Raw genomic sequence first — 22615 nt, 5'->3', positions numbered from 1 at the left:
AAGTAACATGGTCAAAACAAGCCAAGATCAGCTTTTCAATAATCAAGGTAGAGAACAAAATAATCTAATTTTTGAAAAAATGCTTTTTAATTTGAAATCTGTAAAGGTGTATCCTTAGTTTACTTAAGCATACTCTGGATATCCTGAAGGGATTTTTAAAACTACCCTTTTCTCTGGTCTCCAGACAATTTCTAAAGTCAGGAATCAATGTGAAGGATACTCAAATATGCACTAAAATGCTACATCAGTCACATAATCATTCCTTTGAAGAACAGTGGCAAGTCCCTAAAAATCCATACTAGTTAATGACATGGCAGAAGCCTTAATTGTTAGATGGGGAAAACCAACCTTTTTTTGATCTATAAAGCAGAGGTTAAAAAAAGCATGACCTTTCTGTCAAGAGAAAAATAAGCACATATGTCCATTTCTTTTGAATGCCATATCCAAAGGAATAGTTAATAGAAATGTTGTCTTTCAAACAATAGGAATGGTTTCCTCTGGGATTGTGGCACATAAATGGAGGGGAATTTCAAGTGCAAAAATGTTTAGTCTTTTGTCAACATTTAATGTGGATGAGCAGAAATATTATGATATTGTGAAGTCCCATAGAATAAAATATTTTTCTCCATGAGCATAGAGTATATAGTGCTGTATACATAAATTAGGTTTGACAAAAAACGCGCTGTATCTGTTACGTACCTGACTACGAGTTCCTCCGGGTCCTCGAGTCAGCAGCCTCGGTCGCCGCAGAGAAGGGGGAGACCCCTCCGCCTCGGCACAGCAACCTCAGCCGCCGCAAGGAAGAGGGAGACCACCCACCTCCGCAAAGCAGCTTCCGCCGCTGCGAGGACGAGAAAGACCCCGCACCTCTATGCAGAAGCCTCAACCGCCGCAGACTGACAACAGGTCCGGTTCCTGTGTCTGTATTCAATCCTCTTCACGCCACCTAGTGGCGCCAGCGGAAACTACCTCTCCTTTTACTGGCAGGTTACGGTCACGCCAATAACAAGATGGCCGCGGACCGGAAGTAACGTAACAGACTTTCAAAAATTGGCGGGAAACTCTATTTTGGCACCAAATCTCATTCCCTATTTAAAGGACTCAGAATCCTTCCATTATTGCCTTCTGATGGTCGTGCCTACTCCTCAGTAAAGCGTTCCTGTTTGACTTCTTTTACCGACCCGGCTTGTGATTGTTCCAGATTCCTGGTGTTCTGATTTAGGCTTGCTCCACGACGTTCCTGATTCCTGGTATCCTGATCTCGGCTTTTTTTACCACTATCCTGTACTCAGACTCTCTGATCTCTATCTGTTGGACTGTGCTCCTGCTGTTCTACCTGACAACGGTGTCTACCTATACGCTGAGCGTGACAGTATCCCAATTTGTTCAAATAAACATCCTTTCTCTACAGACTTGGAGTTTACCATTGATTGTCAAGTTATATTTTATGCTAGCTGGATTTTTTTAGAGAGTAGGGTAGTAGAGTAGAGTAGAGAGTTTTCTGATGGAAGGAGAAGAGCTGTTAAGTAGAACTGTGTAGGGGAGAAGAAAAATAAGAGACAGAGTGTGAGAAAGAAAAAACAGAGAAGAGAAGGAAAAAGAGAAGGAAGACACATTGATAGTAAGAGGGAGTGAGAAGAAAAGGAGAGAGATCAGAGAGGAATATGAGGGATGTAGAATGAAGATAGCTCTTAATGACCTTGGCTGTATGTTTGGGGTTGTTGTCATGCTACAGAATAAACTTGGAGCCACTCAGATGCCTTTCATGATGGATAGATATCCACCTGTGCTTCTCAACACTGAGGATACCTTTTAATTCTGACCAAATCCTCGAATACCATTTACAGAAATGCAGCCTCAAACTTGCAATGAACCTCCACCTTGCTTTACTGTTGCCTGCAAAGACTTATCCTTGCTCCACTCTCCAGCCCTTCGGCAAACAAACTGTCTAAGGATATAGCCAATTTTTGGAATATTTTGAGTCATCAATCTTTAGCGCCTGCTGTGTTTTCATGAATAGTTGAGTCGCTTGGCTTTGTTTCCAAGTTGGAAGGCCACTTCTAATCAGAATTCTCTGGACAGTGGATGAGTGTACCAAGGTCCCACTGTTTTATGCAAGTGTTGAGCTGATGGCACTGCTGGAGATCTTTAAATTGCAAATGGGAGTAAGCATGATGTGCAGATTCAGGTACCTGTTTTAATCTTGCCTCGCATATAGAGTTGTGTTACTGTTGTTGCTGCTTATTTCACCTGATACGACGCCTATTCTTTATATATTCATCTCACCCAGCATAACCAGGCATAGCCACTACTAGCCAGTAGTTGGTGGCCACTTCATCATTTGTTTTAGTCCTCGTCATTTTGTTTTCACTTAGGGGAGTTGGTATTTGGTGAAGGTTACATTGGAGGCAGTTTTCACATTCGTTGCATCACCTGATAGGTATTCTGCCTCTGTTTGGTAGATAGATGCCACCTCCCCACCTGATGTGGGACTATCCACCTCATTGGTAGTTATGCTTGAATTAATGCCTTTTTTTTCTAATTATCTTAGGTGGTATGTCCAGAGGCAGGATAGTATTTTAGTAAGGTTCCTTTCTATAATTATTTGTAGATGTGTACCATCAGTCAGACCACGAAGACAGGTCCTAGCTTCCACGTTAATCTGCTCCAGGATTCTTACATCCCTCAGAGCTTGGACCATTCCTAAACTGACACACATTCTTAAATTTGAGGCCCTTTTTTGGTGCAGAACAATGAAGGACGGTCAGCTGCAGCAGTAGAGCACTGGGCCAGGACAGGCAGGTACTGACAGATGATAGGCACATGCAGCCCTGTAGACCAAGACTGAATTTCCACCACAATATTATGGACATATGGGAAAGTTTCCCCCAGTATAAGGACGGCCAAAGAGGCGCAGCAGCAGTAGTAGTAGAAGGGCACTGGGCCGCGGCAGGCAGGCACTGGCAGATGGTAAGCACATGCACCACCATGGAGTAGGACTGAATTTAACAAAAAATGATCACTCAGATCAGAGTAAGGAAGGAGACAGAGCAGCAGCACTAGACCTCACTCGTTGTAGGTTTGCTGTTGTCGCCAATGTCTTCAGTCTCCCCCTGAAGCAAAGCAGCACTGTGGTATGACTATAGGTGTTGATTGAATTGGTGAAATCTTCTTTCACCTTACCTGTGCTCACTACCGCACGACGATGCAACTTGCAACCTGCATTGCGTCCATCTACCACAGTCTCAAAATGCTCCTCCACTTTACTACAACGTTGCCTACCAGACGAGGCAGCCATTTTATTAGTTCCCCCCCCCTAATTGTGATGTGATGATTGTGATGGTGGTAGTGCTGAGAGTGCATGGAGAGGAACCAGTGGCATAGTTATACTGCTGCTGTACCTGTCACCTGACTCCTCCAAGTCTGGCTGATGATCTAAATCCAGGTCATTGTAATCATCAACACCATCATAAAAGATGAATACATCCTTCTCCAACCGGGCAGAAGGCTGAGTAAGGTCCATGCAAGAGTAGATCTGTGGATTCATCCCTTTCCAGCTTGCATATCCATCCTTTATGGAGTATAGCATAAGCAGTGTTCAGCACCTTTTTTGATCCTATGGTGAGTCCTTTTGGTTCATATACACGATTTTTGGCACAAAGCACAACAGCACTTTGAGAACTGGTACTTTAAAAACCTGAAAACACTTAAAGATCACCATTCAAATCAGGATCAACCAGGACTGCAGGAGAATACTGTTTTCACATATTTGGATGTGCTCAACCTTTTGTATATATCGTCTTAATATTTTATGTGAGATACTGCACAATCTTGTCCTTTCTCTCTCTTCGTTCACATTTGTAGAAATGAAGATTGTGAGAAGAGCCTGAATATCACATAAATATCGCGAGTGCAATACTTACCACCGATATTATATCTGTCATTATTGGCTACACTATTATTATTTTCTTCTTTTTTACACGAACGCCCCTAAGTGGAAGTGTGTTGTTTGATATCAGTGTTGTTTGATATCAGCATCTGGAGAATGCTGTTGTAGAGTAGCAGCTGTGAAATAGGGGAAGTATTGTTGTGTTTTACATTCTGTTGGTAGAGGATTTCTCACTGAATATCACATTGATATAATCATTCACCATATTGTTTTCACGGGTAAACTTGTCACTTTTTGTACAGCTTGCATATCCTGCTGGATTTCTTCATGTAAGTCCAGTAGCCCGCTGCAGGATGGCAGGGCTATTCACCTCTATTGGACCTCTATTGTATAGTTTTAGATTCTATTAAGATGGAAGCTAGTTTACCTGTAGCAAAGCTTATGAGCATTCAGGGACAAATTCACAGTTTTATGAGTTCTCAGACCTGTGGTAGAATTCAATTATAGTCCCTTTTAGGTCACTGGAATTTCTCTATGTGTATAATTCCCCAAGAGGGGTCATTCATTTCCTGCCTCTTCACCCTTTTGTCTGAATTCCAGAAGTCAGGCAATACATATTATATATATATATATATCAGGCAGCTAGGTCTGACCTGGATATGTGGGCTTGGTTTTTTAGGTCAGCTGTAAAGTTTAATGCTAAAATATTGATGACTGGCATCTAGAAAAATAAATGATAAAGTATTTATAAAGTAAATTGACCTGTAAAAGTAAATGGTATATTTAGTTTGCTCGGAAATATGCATGCTAATCACTCACTGAAAGTTATTTTTATTCACGCCTGGCGCCAAATGCTTGATGGAGTCTTGGTGGTTATGGGAGAAGGTCAGAATTCTGCCAAAGGAAATAGCCTGATTTCACTGTTTAGAAAAGTAGTATAGAATAGAAAGCTTACAATGTAGCAGATTTTACTTCTGAAGTAACAGGAAAAGGGGTCAATAGTCAGAGATGTAGTGATTCCTTCCTTTTTCTTAGACATTTCCATGTAATGCTTTATATAAATTTCTTGTTAAATTTAAAATCAAAGATAGACGGCACTGTTTAACTTAGAAAGTAGGTCACTTAAGAATGAATTAACTTTCCTTTAACCTGTTTCTAAAAAATGCATTACGCTCTTGCTTTTGATGTCTGAGTGCATCAACGTGACATATTCATTAAAATGAATCATTCAATTTTTTTATGTTTTCTTTCATTAATTCTCAAATGTTTTCCTAATTCATTAATTCCCAACTTCACAATGCATCTTTGATAATGAATTTTTTCAATTTATTATGTGTAACTGAAGAATTTTACAATGCCCATTGTTATCATCATTGGTAGGCAAGATCCTGGGGAGACATAAAAATAAGACTGATTTAGAGAGGATGGTACAAAGTTAAATACTTAGGGGAAAAGGGGAGTTAGAGGGATAATTCTACTGACTCATTGCAACTGACATGCACTGACAAGCTACAACTCAACAAGCAACTCTAACATTCCTTAACATTTACGTTGATCTTTACTAGATGATCACCTGAGTTGTTGAGTTGAGTTATAAATCAGGTTCAATGTGACTTTCATATTGCATGAACTTGATCCCAACTCCCAAACATTTAGCATTGCTGGACCTGAGCTGAGAACCCCCACTTTAATCTAATAATTAAACAAAATGGGAAAAAAACCTCTTGGGTACCCCAAAACCATAATGTGTACAGATGTGGTATTAATGGACATTTTGTTGCCCTGGGATGAGAATGATAATACTGACGATGTTGCCTACACCCTGTGCTAATGGCTTGGTCCATGTGTGATGGAATTGGTTTTAAATAACCCTAAAGGGGCATAGAAGTCCCAAGTTCATGCCCGGTACACCCTTCTTACCTACAATATATGTGTGTGCATGGGGAGGGTTTCTGATATGTGGTAGAGACAGAGGAGACCAAGGTTTAACAGTCAAGTTATGACAAGATGAGTTGCTGTCAAGTGTGCAGTATAGCTAGTAGAAAATAAACTAGTTTTCCCCACATATTTTACTTGATTACCAACTAAATTACACGGGTCCATGGCATTGCATTCAAAATGTATTTGAAACAAAAAAATACCTACATAACTAGATTTACTGTCACATACACATGTGTAGAGGAGAAAGCTATAAGAAAGTTGACAACAGGATATTAGACAAAACAGGATAAAGCACTGGGATCTTTACATTACAGTAATTGGTGTTGAGGGAATGAGTGAAAATATCTTTTGCGAGTATTTTGAAGTCTAATATGTATTAGCAGATGCAGCTATAGTACCCGTGGGAAAGGATATTTTTTAACAAATATTACATTTTTTAAACTAACTACAGCACTTAGAACTGCATTAATAATTTTTCTGGGTATGCCCTCCGTTTTTGTAAGAACAGAGGAGAAAATTACTATGGATTGTGTTTTATGTGACTTCTTGTTGTAATGTATTTGACAATATATGTAAACTATATTGGTTTGTAATCCGGGATGACCTTTTTTCCATGTATATTTGTAATTGGCCGCATTAGTTTCTATATAATTATATTGAAAAATTGATTTTGTGTATTCCCAGCAAGAGCACTTGGAATAGGGGTGTCAAATTACCGTATATTAGCAACAAAGCCTGATAATATTTGCTGGTCAATTCCAAGGTGCAACAGAAAAAACTGCAGACAATGGTTTTAAAGCCTTACTTTGCCATTTTATAGCAATCGATAAGTCAGAATTGCTTATTATACATTTGGATTACTGTAAATGCTCAACAACATTGTTTAATTTACTGTTTTATTTGTTAGGTACTAGATAATCATACCATTTTTATAGTTATCCTAAAATAATGAATTAGCCAATTCTAGTGGTCCAAAAATATAATAAATGGATATATTTAATATATGTGTGTTCTATCATATCTCATAATTGAAGCACTACATTTTTTTTACATTATTTGCAGCAGCAGACGAGAACATGGAATACTTATGGGAAAAGTCCTGGCAAGCCAGGAATTTCTCTGTATGATTACATCCTAGTATTGTATACTAATGAGCTACGTAATTCGGGAATTTCTACGATCCTGAAAACTCAGGCAATAAAAGCCTGGTGAACACAGCAGAAACATGCAGTCGCATAACTGGTGGAAACAGCACTTAACACAGGCTGTTCGCTGCAGATAAAGCTTGAGCTTTGAAATCAACAAGGTAGACATTTGCCATAGGAACATTAATAGTAAGTATACTTTTAAATGTATTAAATTTTATTCACTTGTATACCTCATTCATTTTAATGCTATGCTACAGTGATTTACCTTGTGTAAATATTTAAGGTTCTAAAATTGATGTGTACATTTATTTTTAAATCCTAATTGGTCTTTTAATCGATATAATTTCACATTCACAAAGGGGAGGTTTTAAAAAAATCCAGATTTTCAAATTAAATATTTGGTATAACTAATTAAATAGTAATTTGACGTGAGATTCGTATCGTTTTTATTTTTGATAATACTCATCATTCCCTTTTTATGTAAGTCACCTGCTGCAAAATAATTATTCTGAGATAAAATGTGCCAGAGGGGTTGTGCAAGGGATTTGTTTACAAAGCATTCAATACCTCCCAAAACTAAAAATAATAAAATTATATTTACTTTAGCTATTTTAACAACTTTAAACTTCAACTTTCATATTGTATACTTTATAAGAACCATTTACTACAAAATGTGAAACCCTTTTAAAAGTAAAAAAGAGGGTTAGGAATTGGAATTCATTCTAATGAATCCCCATGATTGTGATATTTATTGTAATTACTTTGTCTTGCAGAATATTTCTACCTTATTTGTTACTAGACCAAACAGAAAAATGATCTATCCTTTCTACTTTTCCTTAGGTAAGTTAACTGATAATATATTTGTCTTTGCAAAATTAAAATTAAGCTTTTTGTGCTTCTAAAAAAGCAAACCACCCACTTGAGTCAAATTGGTAGTCAAGTGGAAGACAAACACAACTGAGCTGGTTTGCAACACAGATTGATATCAATGTAAGTTGCTACTTGAGCACTTGAATAGTTAAAGGAAGCAATGATCAAAAGAAATATATGTTTCATTGTAACTTTGGTACAAATTTTGTGTTCTCTAATTATTTTATTATTATTTTAGGTATTGCAATGCTTGCGTACGCACAAGGCTGGTCCTATTTCTATTCCCCAGTAAACATGACATATGAGAATGCTCGACAGTACTGTAAAAATGAATACACTGATTTGGTTGCAATCCAAAATCGAGCTGAAAATGAGTACCTGAACAATATTTTGCCTTTCAACCCCACATATTATTGGATTGGAATTCGCAAATTACACAACCAGTGGACCTGGGTGGGAACTAAGAAGGTTCTGACAGAAGAGGCAAAGAACTGGGCAACCAATGAACCCAACAACAAGAAAAGCAATGAAGACTGTGTGGAGATGTATGTCAAAAGAAGCAAGGATGAGGGGAAATGGAATGATGAGCCCTGCACTAAAAAGAAGGTTGCTTTGTGTTACACAGGTATTGAAACATTTTACTAAATTTGTTACACAATAAAGGTAATAGGCCACACACTCATGAAGACAGCTTTAAACTTGACCATATAGTCTATTAAATGATTTGCTAGGTAGTAATCCTGCATCATAAATACACATTTTTACTGTTGCTACTAGCATTATTTGAAGGAAACTGTAACAATTCTTTTTCTACTTGCAGCTGCTTGCCACTCTTCCTCCTGTAGCGGTCATGGAGAATGTATTGAAACAATTAATAACTACACCTGCAAATGTCATGAAGGATTTTATGGAGCTGAATGTGAAAATGGTAATTAGGCTTTTACATTTTTCCCTACAAATAAAACAAAATCGGTTGACATATAATCAATACTTTGCATACATGCCCTGAATTCACTAATGAAAAATTTTCTTTACAGTTTTGAAGTGCCCTCCCATAGTTGACAATGAACAAGGATTCGTCACATGCAGTCATATATATGGGAACTTCACATACAATTCAAGTTGTAAATTTACATGTCCTGATGGATTTGTCTTGAATGGATCAGACACTATCCATTGCACAACTCTAGGAGAATGGACAGATGACATCCCTCATTGTGAAGGTGTGTAAATTATACCATGACCTGCTGTCTGAGTATTTGTTGGCTCAAGATCAGCTACAAATGCAGAATTTCCAATGCCTGTGATATAACACTTTCTGATTAAGGGGGTGTTTTATTTAACTCTAAAGGCAGAAAGTCAAATTAGAATAATCTGTTGAGCTGGGATTATATTAGGCAAAGCCTCTCAACATTGCGCGAGAAAGAGACACAAAATGCAGAAGCGGTATGGTGTTTGACTTGTTGTTTATTTCTTGTAGCTGTGACCTGCCCAGCCCTTTTAGTTCCTCCACAAGCATCCATGGACTGTGATGATGAATTTGGGAAATTCAAATATAACTCCAGGTGCTCCTTCAGATGCAATGAAGGTTTCATCCTAACAGGATCTGAGTCCATACAGTGCTTTTCACATGGGTCTTGGAGCTCTCATACTCCCACTTGTCAAGGTACTTGCAATAAGAGAAGATTGAATACAGTTGGATTCTATCTATTTTTCTGACTAATAATACATTTAAAAAAATCTTTTTGATAAAGTAAGTAATAATCTAGTGACTTTCTATTCTTTTAGCTATCAGCTGTCCAGATATTTCAGTCCCTGAACAAGCATCCATGGATTGTGAAGATGAATTTGGGGAATTCAAGTTAAACTCCAATTGTTCATTTAAATGCAATGAAGGTTTCATCTTAGTTGGCTCAGAATCATTACAGTGTTCTTCAATTGGAAGCTGGAGCTTTGATATTCCAACATGTCAAGGTATTATAAGCATACTAACAATGCAATATATTATTTTGAATTAAAATCAACGGTTCTGTGGACATCGAGTAGTAAAATAACACATGCACATATACATATGCACATACAAAAGCATTTTTAGTTTTTTGCAGTATTTAAAACAATGTATATGGCTATACTGGATAAAATAAAAACAGTTGACATGTATGGTATGGTGTACCAATTATAAGGCAACATGGCAACTCTTCTCTATCAGTTACCAATAGTAATACTGACAACAAATATGTTAATATTACAAAGGCGTATTGCCAATTTTTGTTGAATTAATTGGAGAGTCAGGAAGCAATATTCAAAGCTGTCTTTAAAACTGATTACAAAAATAAAATACTGTGTAACGCGTGGAGCTGTTAAACACTTCAGATGTCAGCCACCACACACCAATTATGTACATACTTAAATCCTTGTCTCTATTTTCAGCTGTACAGTGTTCCTATTTGAAACCTCCAGTCAATGGTCAGATAGAATGCCAAGAAGGTTCTTATTATAATTCTAAGTGCACATTTACCTGTGCAGAAGGCTTTAAGATTGCTGGTGCATCAGATCTTAAGTGTTTAGGATCGGGAGAATGGACGTCTCTTCCACCAATTTGTGAAGGTAAGGATTCCCCCATGGAATTCTATAATCTATTGAAAAAAATAGTTGGTGAATTACTTTGAGGCTCAAATGGGTTAAACATAATCTGTATGTTATCATTCCCCTTTTTAAATCAACCACATTAACATGTGCTTTTTCTGTATGTTTGCAGCTTTAGAATGTGAAGCGCTTCAGATTCCAGATATGGGCAGAATGAATTGTACACACCCATTAGGGAAATTTAAATATGGATCTCAGTGCAAATTTGCCTGTGGGAATGATCTGCTACTGAAAGGAACAAACACTCTAGAATGTGATAGTGCCGGAAAATGGAGTGCACCTCTTCCAACCTGCAAAGGTAAAAGAATAAAAATATACTGGCTAAAGTAGCTTAATCATGCAATGTTGCAATAATCATTTTTTTGCTGCTTGTCTGCCTAAACCACTATCTTTTATGCTAAGAATTTTAAACTTGTTTTATATATGCAGCTCCCAGGGTGACAAATAATTCTGTGGACACCATAACAATTGGAGTGGCTGCAGGAGGAGCTTCTGTTTTGTCAGCTGCATCCCTTGTGATATGGATGATAAAGCGCCTTCGAAAAAATGGTAAGAACTTAAAACAACTTTTTTTTATATATTTAAATGCTTATGATTGACATATTTTAATTTTCTTAAATGTACACTGCCTTTTTTAAATTTTGCCTCCATGTTGCATTTAATGACGCAATGCATTTAATTAGAAATTAGTCAACATTCTAAATTGTTGGGTATAGCTGACTGCAGATATTTTGGTTCTAGATAATTTGGTCATTGTTTAGCATTTGGAATGTTTCTTTGTCATATATGGTTACTGTTACTGTATTTATTATACACAACAAGATATTGCTATGGAAAATTAATATTAATTATGTGTTGTTTTTCTCTCTTGCAGCAAAGAAATTTACTCCTTCAAGGTATGTTATTATTCTTTAAAACACAATTTTGTCTTGAAGCATTCCCAACATTGCCATGCCCATTGCATTTATCTGACACATGTCTCAGTAAAAGAAAAAAATGCAGCTTTGGGATTATTAAGTGTCATTAAGTGAAACTATTCTCATTAGTTTGCATTGCAAGGTAATTGTATGCATGACAACAGTGCTTTATTAAGTGTCATTTTTTGCTATTTACAGTAGTTGCCAAAGTCTAGAAGCAGCAGAATCAGGCAGCTACCAGAACATTGAAGAGTACGTCCATGACATTTAAAACATGGTAAGGGATTCAACAGAGCTAAATTAAATGCAATAAAAAAGTGCAGATTTTTTTCTTCTTCTAGATCTTCTTTCTTCTGTCTGCAATAGTACATACATTCCTTATCCCTTCTCAACTCCTAACTTTATTTTATCTTAAATCTTTTTTTTTGCACTATGATGGTCTATATATCTGTCTGTCTCTCTGTCTGTCTATCTATCGATCCATTCAGGGGCATACTTAGAGTATTTGACACCCGGGGTGGATCCTGTACCACACACACAAAAAATAATGTTGGCCAGAATATTTATTTCACCGCTGCCAATTTAGCAGCCTGCCTGTGCCACCGCTGCCCCTGAAATAGTCTGCCTGTGCCACCTCTGCACCTGAAACAATCTGTCTGTACGACCTCTGCCCCGAAACAGCCTGCCTGTGCCCCGAAACAGCCTGTCTGTGCCACCTCTGTCATTTAAGCAGCCTGTCTGTGCCACCTCTGCCCTTGAAGCAGCCTGCCTGTACCACCTCTGCCCTTGAAGCAGCCTGCCTGTGCCACCTCTGCCCTTGAAGCAGCCTGACTGTGCCACCTCTGTCCCTGAAACAGCCTGCTTGTTCCACCTCTGCCCCTGAAACAGTCTGTCCCTGGACAAAACCTGTCTGTGCAAGTCTGCCCCCCAAATCAGCATGCCTGTGCACCTCTTCCCCCTAATCAGCCTGCCAGTGCCATTCCTGCCCCTAAAAACTAACTTACTACTAACTTCATTCATTCACCCACTAACATTCATTCCCCCACTCACTGTCCCGCACCCCCTTACCTTACTTGTGGATTTCCCTGGTTCAGGGGCCAGCCGTGCACGGCCGCGCTGTATGAGGAAACTCTTTTCCCGCCAGTTTCCTCATACAGTGCAATCTGCGTTAGGCGGCCATCTGGCACCCCCCTGATGAGTGGCACCCGGGGCGTACCGCCCCCCTTTTGGTACGCTACTGTATCTATCCTCTATCTATCTAAACCTCATGATAGTCTAGTGACCCTGGAATTTTGAAACCAGGACAATGCATATTAAATATATTTCTGGTGTGTTAAACATAATTATGATGGTGTCTGTTTCTTCTTTTATGGCAGGTTGCTGTACATCCTTTTTCTGGCATGTTGAATATTTATACGACATAAAGATGATATTGTGGAGTGCCCTCAAAATTCAGACTATTTAAGACTCAGGCTCAACAGCAACTGTATGGATTTCATATGGAACATTTGTTGTTATTTTGCATTGCCCACAGTTTTTTTTATTTAGGAATTCCTCTTTGCAAGACCATTTTATCTGGACTGACTGGTAATATTTGGACATAAAAAGGAACAAAAGCCAAAAATTATTCAAACATTTTTACTGTAATTACACTATTTTGAGGACACATGTTCAAGATGGATGCCATGCAGTTGTTTTGTGAAACATGTGTTGGTAAACCCTTCATTTAATGTAGCAGTAATACTTCTGCTCATAAGTGACATTTTAAGTACCTGTTTATAACAGTATATATTGTAGCATCTTCCCCATGGGATAGATTATATTCTGGATTGAATGTTAGTTAAATGTATATATATTTGTGATGTTAACTATAATTTTACTGTTAACTATAATTTTAATGGGGGCCACAAAAAGGTAGAGGAACAAAATAATGGATAGTGTTTCTCAGATTTTACATTTTGAAGTATTTTTTCCTACAAGGCAGAAAATTTACCAAATCATAATAGTACACTATGTGTAATATTTTGATTTTAGATACAAAACATTAAATACCCTTTGATACATTTTAAAACATTTGATTGTGCAGGCATAATGAAATGTGTGACATTATTCAACTTAAGTTCTCAGAGAATTGCCTGTAGATCTAATATTAAAGGTATAAGTATAAATATCAGTCGTTGAAGCTCATTAAAATTCAGTTATTATGGACTTTAACTAAAAAGGGCATAGTCTAAAATAATGGTCTACTTTTGTGCCTTTAATTTTAGCATATGTAATCCCCCGTTTTAAAGCAAATTGCTTAAATATTCTGCATTTTAAATTTTTCACATAAAAAATTGTTTGTTTTTACAATATGTTGAATGCTTTTTTTATAAAGCAGATATCAGGTTTACTGTGTTGCGTTTTCAATGGTAATTGATATAATTATTAATGTATATTATACACTATTTATTTGTTAAAGTTCAGGTTTTTTTAATACAAATATTTATAAACATTTGGTACATTAATGTTGTTAATTATACTATTAAAAAACAGTAATACTGATTAAGTGAGCAAACTTGTTTTATTGCAACTAGTTATTTTTAACTTCCACAATGTTCTGTAAGGCCATATAATGGTACTCCATTGTAGCTATTATATCTATACCTAATTCAACAAATACTTGTTTAAAAAACTGGGTACTCTGCTAACAAAATGTTCATCATGTGGCAAAAAATTGTATTTTCAACAATTATATAAGTGACAAAATCCAGACGGGAAAATGTTTAGGGTTCAGAGACTCGTCCCACAGTAGATGGGGTTTCAAACCCACAATGAAGGAACTTGGTTAACTTGTGGGTTTTTAGGGACCCATGGCACCTCTCCAAAAGCAACACAATGTAGGTAATATCAGCCATAATTTTATTAAATAAGTTAACAAAGTACCCAGACAGACCAACTTATTTTGCTCTAAACTAAGCACTCATAAGATTTTATTGAGCTTCTCTTTTTAAGATCCAATTAAGATCTCCTCTGGTTGTTTCTCATGCAGCAAGATGACAAAACACATTTCCCAGTCTAGGGTGTGGCAGTGTGTGCAGTAAACATTGTGACGCATTAATTAACTTGGCATTTTGTAAATTAAAGTTCTAGCTGGGGACATTTTGCATTGATATGACACAGTTATTCCAGGGATATAGCTGCTGGACCTAAGAAGGTGCTATAGTATAGTACCTTGGGGTTCTCAGAACAGCTTGCAATGTACCAACCACCATTGCTGTAACCTCTGAAAACACCAAGTAGCAGAAACATACAGCTATGTTGGGTGTTTCTGTGACAAAATAATGCTTCACCACTGCCCCTCCTCATGTGTAAAAATAGTATATACAGTATGTCACAAAAGTGAGTACACCCCTCACATTTTTTGTAAATATTTTATTATATATTTTCATGTGACAACACTGAAGAAATGACACTCTGCTACAATGTAAAGTAGTGAGAGTACAGCCTGTATAACAGTGTAAGTTTGCTGTCCCCTCAAATATAACAACACACAGCCATACTGTACGAGGAAACTCGTTTCCCGCCCCGGCTTCCTGCTCCCGCCAGTTTCCTCATACAGTGCAATCTCATACTGGTCACTGGAAGTTCAACATGACACCTCATGGCAAAGAACTCTATGTTGCTCTACGTAAAGATGGCTGTGTGTTGAGTTATTTTGAGGGGACAGTGTGAGAAATCATTTTTATACTTTTATTTTGTTCTGCACATTTTAGGCCTGAATGCAACTTGAGTGCTAGGAACATATGGTATCAATTAAGTGACGTAGCTTAGAGGGTCTTCTGTGGAATGCTGGTGTATCCTATGACTGTTCCAATAGGATTCCTTTACGTATACCCTAACCAAATGGGTATAAATTGGCATGACTACAAGGACAAGGTCTCTTTCTACGCTCTTTCCACGCTCTCATCTTCAGCTCACCAAGATACTTAGCCTACAATACCTTTGTATCAACATTTGTTCCAGCATTGGTATTGTATGAATTGATAATTTGTTATCAAATAAACCTGATTAATAGACATAGAAGCTGTGGTCTTGATTGCTGTTTGATCACTGGAGAAGCTTAGATATTCAAGACAAAGAATATTCTAACAGACAGCAAATTTACACTGTTATACAGGCTGTACACTCACTACTTGCTTGGAAATGTAGCTGCTGTGGGCTCTTCCCAAGTGGATAGTTAAGAGTGACACTGGAGTTAAATTGGAGGGAAATGACATACCAAGTACCACTGCAGAAAGCAGCTTCAACACATCATCAGAACCAGATCAACATATCCCCATCCAAGCAGTCCTCTCCTATTGTCTCACTTCCCCTCAACCACCGACTAGATTGTATATGTGTGTGTGTATATTTTTTTTTTACCTTTTTTTCATTCAATATCTTAGTTATCTTGATTTTCTTATAATGTTGGTCTTCTGTATGGTCAGGGTAATGGTTCCATTCATAGCTTGAGGTCCATTTTGCACTCCTAATTATGAGTTTTTCTGTATACATTTATGTACACCTTTAAAAACCTAAAAAAAATAGATTTTTTTATAGAATTGTGTTTCAATTTATTATTCATTGATTGGTTAACACTTTCTTTTTTTTATCTGCAATCTCTAACTGTGACAGTGTTCATCTACTTGGGTGAGCAATGTTGGCATTTATTTGACAATAAATTATTATTATTATTATTTATTGTTTTATATAGCACCATCAAATTCCGTAGCGCTGTACAATGGGTAGACAGGACATAACAGGTAGTATGTAAAGTAACAAATTGACTTACAGAGACAACAGGTGAGGAGGGCCCTGCTCTAATGAGCATACAATCTATAGGGATATAGGGTGTATTACACAATAGGTAAAAGGTAAAAGTGCCATAGTAAGGGATGGACCTGCCACACTAGTGTATTGCATTAGAGGGACTAAGGGAGCTAAGGGAATATGGGGGTGTTAAAGTGCAATATTATAAGCGTCCTTAAAGAAGCGGGTCTGGAGGGATTTTTTGAAGGACCAAAGACAGGGGGAGAGTCGGATAGACTGGGGGAGGGCATTCCAGAGGATAGGGGCAGCCCTGGAGACATTTTGTAAGCGTGCATGAGAGCTAGAAATCAGAGGAGAGGATAGAAGGAGATTATTGGATAACTGGAGAGACCGGTTAGGAATATATTAAGAGATGAGTGAGGAGATGTCGGGAGGGGAACTGCTGTGAAGGGCTTTGAAAGTAAGAGTGAGGATTTTGAAATGAATCCTGAAGCGCACAGGCAGCCAGTGAAGAGACTGGCAAAGGGGAGACACGTTAGTAAAGTGATGGGAGAGGTAGACGAGTCTGGCAGCAGCATTCATGGTGGATTGTAGAGAGGTGAGACGGTTAAGAGAGAGGCCAGTTAAGACAGAGTTACAGTAATCAGGATGGGATGGACAAGAGCCTTAGTGGCATGCTGTGTTAGGAAGGGACAGATGCGGGCAATGTTTTTAAGATGGAGACAACAGTTTTTAGAGACAGACTGAATGTGGGGGGTGAACGAAAGTTCGGAGTCAAGGGTGACACCAAGACAGCATGAGTAGACAGGTAGATGATGGCACCATTAACAATGAGGGAAATTGATGGGGGAATCTTAGCATTGGAGGGAGGGAAGATGAGAAGTTCTGTTTTGGAGAGGTTAAGTTTCAAGAAACATCCAGGTAGAGACAGATGCAAGGCAGTTAGTTACTCGATCTAAAACAGAGGGAGAGAGATCAGGGGAGGATAGATGGATCTGGGTGTCATCAGCATACAGGTGGTATTGAAAGCCAAAGGATGAGATCAGTTTGCCAAGCGAGGAAGTGTAAATAGAGAACAGAAGGGGTCCTAGAACAGTGAGGGTGAGGGCAGGGTGGTGACTGTGCAGATATGTCATTTCTGATAGTTTGAATTTTATTATTGAAGTATGTGGCAAAGTCAGATGCATTAAGGTTAGTGGAAGGGGTTAGTAGTGATTGGTCGAAGCAGGTCGAAGAAAGTATTAAAGAGTTGTTTAGGGTTGTGAGACAGGGAGGAGATAAGGGAGGTGAAATAGGTTTCTTTAGCAAGGTTGAGAGCAGAGTAGTAGTGATGTGGCATTCAGTTATAGTGCAGAAAGTCAGGCATGGAATGGGACTTTCGCCAACTACGTTCAGCAGTGTGGGAACATCATCGTAGGTGACGGGTTACAGTCGTGTGCCTGGGTTGGAAGCGTGAACGTCGTAAGGAGTGAGTAGTAACTGGTGCTACGTGCTCAAGAGCAGATGTGAGAGTGGAGTTATAGACAGAGGTAGCGTTGTTAGGGCACGTCATGTTTGAGATAGGAGAGAGGAGAGGGAGTAAATTAATTGAGAAGGTTAATAGAGGTCTCTGGTTAGGCAGGGTTGGGGTGGGAGGGAGGGAGTAGGAGGCAAGGTTAGAGAGCAGGAAAGGAAGTGGTGGTCAGAGAGGGGGAAAGTGGAATTAGAAAGGTTACAGAGAGAGCACATGCTAGCAAAAATAAGGTCCAGGATGTGACCATCATCATGAGTAGGGGAGTTAATATGTTGTTGGAGAGCAAAAAAGAGGTAATAGAAATAAATTTTGAAGCCATGGGACTCAATGGGGTGTCAACTGGGATGTTGTTTAAATAGAGTTGTTTCCTCTAATATTAGCAGTGGTTTTACGTAGACAAACGGGTTATGCAGGATGTTTGCTTTTACTGATAAACTGTGTATAATTGTAACCGAAACAAGAAGTGGTTAATGTTTTACATATTTTAAAAAGGAACAGTAAAAGAGGTACATATTTTTCTTTAAGTTCAATTGTGTTCTGAGTGATCGCAGAAAGAAGTAATAGTTTAAATCACTAAACTCTAGGGTAGTTTTTTCAAGACAAGTTAAGGTATTTTAGAGAAATCTAGTTTAGTGCAAACTGTGCATCATAAACTATAGTGGTAGAAAACAAAGCTAAAGTACCGTATTGGCCCAAATATAGGCTGTACCTCCCCCCCCCACTTTAGGTCTTTAAAGTGGGGGTGCGGCCTATATTCCGGGTTTTGCGCAAAGAAGCGCAGTTCATGTCGCCCGATGCACGGGACATGCAGAGATCCACGTGCGACCACCATTCTGCTCCGCCGCCATATTTTTGGATCCCACGGCGGAGGTTGCTCCGGAGGAGAAGGCTGTCTGTCCCTAGGAAACGCCTCTTAGGACCCGTGCAGCCTCGAAGCTGGACTCTGGCTCCGGTACCGAGCCACCTCGACCACACCGGGGCTCAGTCGTGCAAACCGTCGGGCCCAGACAGGGCGACCGCAGCCCCACCGACACCTCGTCTTCCCTGCGGGGCCACCGCAGCCCGCCACCACCTTTTCCACCCTGGGAACTGCACCTACCCCGGGGGACACAAAAAGCTCCAGGAGATGAAGTCCCTGGGGGGCTCTGCCTCTCTCCCACCTAGCCGACCACCAGATGAAGCCTCCGCAGCCCCACCAGACTCTGAAGGCTCCCCAGACACCGCAGCCTGGGAACGCAGCTGAGTAAACAGCTCCCTAATTACCCTGCCACCGTCTCTTTCAGCATCAGCCCTAAGAGCCGCAAAAATGCCCTCAAGATCCAGTCACCCAAAGTTCACCCTATATCCCCTCTGAATGCCCACCCCCACGCCATGCACCCACCCACACTCATACATGTGTCCTGTACATTAAGCTTGCTAATTCCCAGGGGCCCAGAGTTCAAATTTAGAGCACAAAGACAGAACTGATTAATTTATATTTAATTTGACAGGAATATTTACAGTGCTTTAGAAAAGAATGGCAGAAGAGTCATACAAAAATACACATAAACAGTATAAAATAAACAGGGGTCAAACAGAAAACCTATGTAAAACAAAAGTAAACTAATCAGTGGGAATTTCTTTTTTTTTAATTGAAAAATATAATATGATAAAAATAATAACAAGAATCTTGAAATATTACACATAAAATGAGAAACCATCTATGTTTATCTTCGCAGATCACATATTATCTATAAATAGACGCTAACATCATAACAATTACAACAATTGTAGGCCGGGATATTCGACAATTTATCCCCAGGCTTACCACATTGAAGAAGAAGAAAAGGAAAAAAGAAAAAGACATCAACAGTCATACCGCACACATACCTAAATGAATGAGCTCATATTTATTTATTTTTAATTTATACTACCATGGTTAATTGGAAATTTATCAGTCCAGAGCCTCCAGGTTGTGTTAAATTTATGTAATCTCTGGTGTGCTTGAAAATACCTGTATTCCATTAAACATTGATACTTTATTTGCTTAATCACATTCTCTATATTTATTGTTGATGTTTGTAGCTATTTCCTTGCTATACTTATCTTCATGGCCAGAAAACACTGAAATACTAAAGTTCTTTGGTTAAAGGATATATTAGCTAAATCCAGATGTAGAAGTGCTTTATCCGGAGACGGACAGATGGTTTCCTTAATAAGATCTGAGATTAATACAAACACTTCCTGCCATGTTTGTGCAATTTTATTACAATCCCACCGTATGTGTCTAAATGTACCTTGAGCTAGGTTACATCTCCAACACATAGGAGATGACTTCTGATTGATTTTAGCAATTCTAAGAGGAATTAAATACCAACGGAGCATTATTTTATAATGAAGTTCTGACATGTTTAAACAGTTAGTAACTCTATTTATTTCCATTAAACTATTTATCCATTGTGTTTGTTCTATTTGGATACGAAGGTCTTGTTGCCATGAACTCAGCGCTTTAATGTATAGTGGAGGTTCAATTTCCTCCCGTATCTTATAGCATCTCTTCAGTCCTTTCAACACTATTTCTCGGGAAAACAATTCATTAATTTGTATACTTAGTTCTTCTACGTGTAAGTGCTTAGTTAAATAATGCTTAATCCTTAGTAAATTATAAGGCTCAGTATTATTAAGATTAAAGTCCTTATAAATTTGAGTAATTTCATGTAGTTGTAAGGGATATTGTAACCAATCGTTGTAACCACTATGTATCTAATTGAAATAAAGACCAACATACTCAAATTGGAATAAACAGGCCGTGTACTTTTATTTAGTTTAACAACATTACATATTTAAAGAAACTCTTGGCCCAAACCCAGAGTTTCACCTCCAAATAACTTAACACCATAAATATATATACAAAGCCATCTGCCCTAAAAGCCAGAAGGCAGACACCATACCAACAGTTCATCCCAAGAAGGGACAACTTTCACCCTGATAAAAGCACACGACAATATAATAAAAATTACATATTAATATAATATTAGGGAGCGAGGGATGGGAGTTTTTCAAGAAGCAGTTCCATCTTCCGCCCGCGGCTCTCCTGCACAGCTGAGAATAACAACCTTTACAGGTAAGTACCACAGCTTAGCAGTTCGCCTTGTGGCAATGAACGCTAGCACTACCACCCCCTCTATTTATAGCGCAGATTCGCGCCTTTTGCGCGGCGAGAGGTGTTTCGAGACGCTCCAAAGGTGTCCTCGAGGCAAAGGCGGCAAACTGTTAAGCGGCGCGCGCAACTTCCAAGTTATATAACTCAGCTATTTTTTTTTTATAACAGCTGCTTGAACTTTTGAACCCTGCCTAATAATCAATAGCTGACCTTTATATGAACCCGACCTCCTATCCCCACAACTACATGCCGCCCCAGGCTATTTAGGCGGCAGGGCTCTTCATATTATTTCCAATTAATATGTCTTTAATTCTGTTGTTTCAGAAGTTGCACCATTTCCGAAGATTCAACTGAGAAATATTTGTTTGTAATATTTCTAATGGAGCAGATGAGATAATTTTCAGACTGGCCTGTGCATATCTTTCCAGGCAGGGTACGTTTAAGCCTCCCTTTTTTTTGTTTGCGTATAAAATTTTCCTAGAAATTCTAGGTTTTTTGTCTGCCCAAATAAAGTTTTCAATATTTTTTTGAAATAATTGTATCCAATGTTTTGGAAGGCTAATAGGTATCATTCTAAGCATATAAAGCCATTTGGGAATAATGTAAGATCTAATAATATTTATTCTGCCTAACCAGGACACAAATAATCCCTTCCAGGCTGCAGTTTGTTTTAACAATTTGATTTTTAATTTATTATAATTAATTTCAATAATATTGGATATCTCTAGAGGTATGATAATACCTAAGTAGTCGATCTTACTCTTTTCCCATGTGAAATCATATTCTACTTCCAATTTCATTCTTGTGGAGTCCTTAATGCCTACCATCACTGTTTGTGTCTTTTTCATATTGAGCTTATAGTTTGATATTTCCTCAAGCAGTGCTTTTAAAGACAACTCGGGGTCATATAATGAAATCAAAACATTGTCTGTATCCACATTTTTTCTGACCCTAGACGCGAAGGGTTCTATGGTTAAAACATAAAGAAGGGGTGCTAGAGGGCAGCCCTGTCTAGTACCATTGTTAATATTGAACCAAACAGAATTGAATCCTTGACCTGATACTTTGGCTGCCGGAGTTGTGTATAATGACATTACGGAGTCTATGAATCCTTCCCCTAACCCAAAGCAACGCAATGACTCTTCAAGGAAGGTCCAGTTGACTCTGTCAAAAGCTTTTTCAGCCTCCAGGGCCAGAAACACAGTAGGGATCTTATATGAAGATACATATTCCACTAGATCAATTATTTTCCGTATTACTGGGTTTTCCGTGAGATTTCCTATCCATTTCATAATCTATCACACAGTTAAAGTCTCCCATACAGAGAAATGATCCCTGAATATATTTTTGAATCTTCTGAAGGGTGCCATTAAGAAAACTAATTTGTTTTGAGTTAGGAGCATATATATTTAGAATTGATTATAATCCTTCGTCCAATTTACAGACAATAAAAACATATCTAGCATTATCGTCTTTCCGTTTATAAATTATCTCATATTTAATGTTGTTAGAGATTAGAATTGCCACTCCGCATTTCTTTTTATATGGTAAGGAGGAATGTTCTGTAACTGTGTATTTTTTTATTATTTAGTCTATTGATATCCCTATTTAACAGATGTGTTTCTTGAATAAAGCATAGATCAATGTGTTGCTTATTCATATAATCAAATAAGAATTCAGGCCCTGCACATTTAATGTGGAAATTCTAATCAAATCCTTCATTAGCCATGTGAAGTATGTAATATAAAGAATTAGAGC

The 22615-nt window shown here is 38.2% G+C and overlaps 1 protein-coding gene across 1 annotated transcript; it reads left to right on the top strand.

Moving 5' to 3' along the window:
• Positions 1-7067: 7067 nt before the first annotated feature.
• SELE (selectin E) lies at positions 7068-13002 on the top strand. Its single transcript, XM_053469805.1, has 13 exons — positions 7068-7164; positions 7752-7818; positions 8087-8473; positions 8669-8776; positions 8886-9071; positions 9329-9514; positions 9637-9822; positions 10279-10455; positions 10607-10792; positions 10924-11043; positions 11369-11390; positions 11610-11688; positions 12788-13002. Exons 2-12 carry the CDS (start codon positions 7791-7793, stop codon positions 11680-11682), a joined length of 1659 nt encoding a protein of 552 aa, XP_053325780.1. The 5' UTR covers positions 7068-7164; positions 7752-7790; the 3' UTR covers positions 11683-11688; positions 12788-13002.
• Positions 13003-22615: the final 9613 nt, after the last annotated feature.

This window comes from Spea bombifrons, chromosome 6 (assembly GCF_027358695.1).
Source record: "Spea bombifrons isolate aSpeBom1 chromosome 6, aSpeBom1.2.pri, whole genome shotgun sequence".
Lineage (NCBI taxonomy): Eukaryota > Metazoa > Chordata > Amphibia > Anura > Pelobatidae > Spea > Spea bombifrons.
The sequence above is the reverse complement of the archived record's forward strand: the minus strand, read 5'-3'. Positions and strand labels throughout refer to the sequence as shown.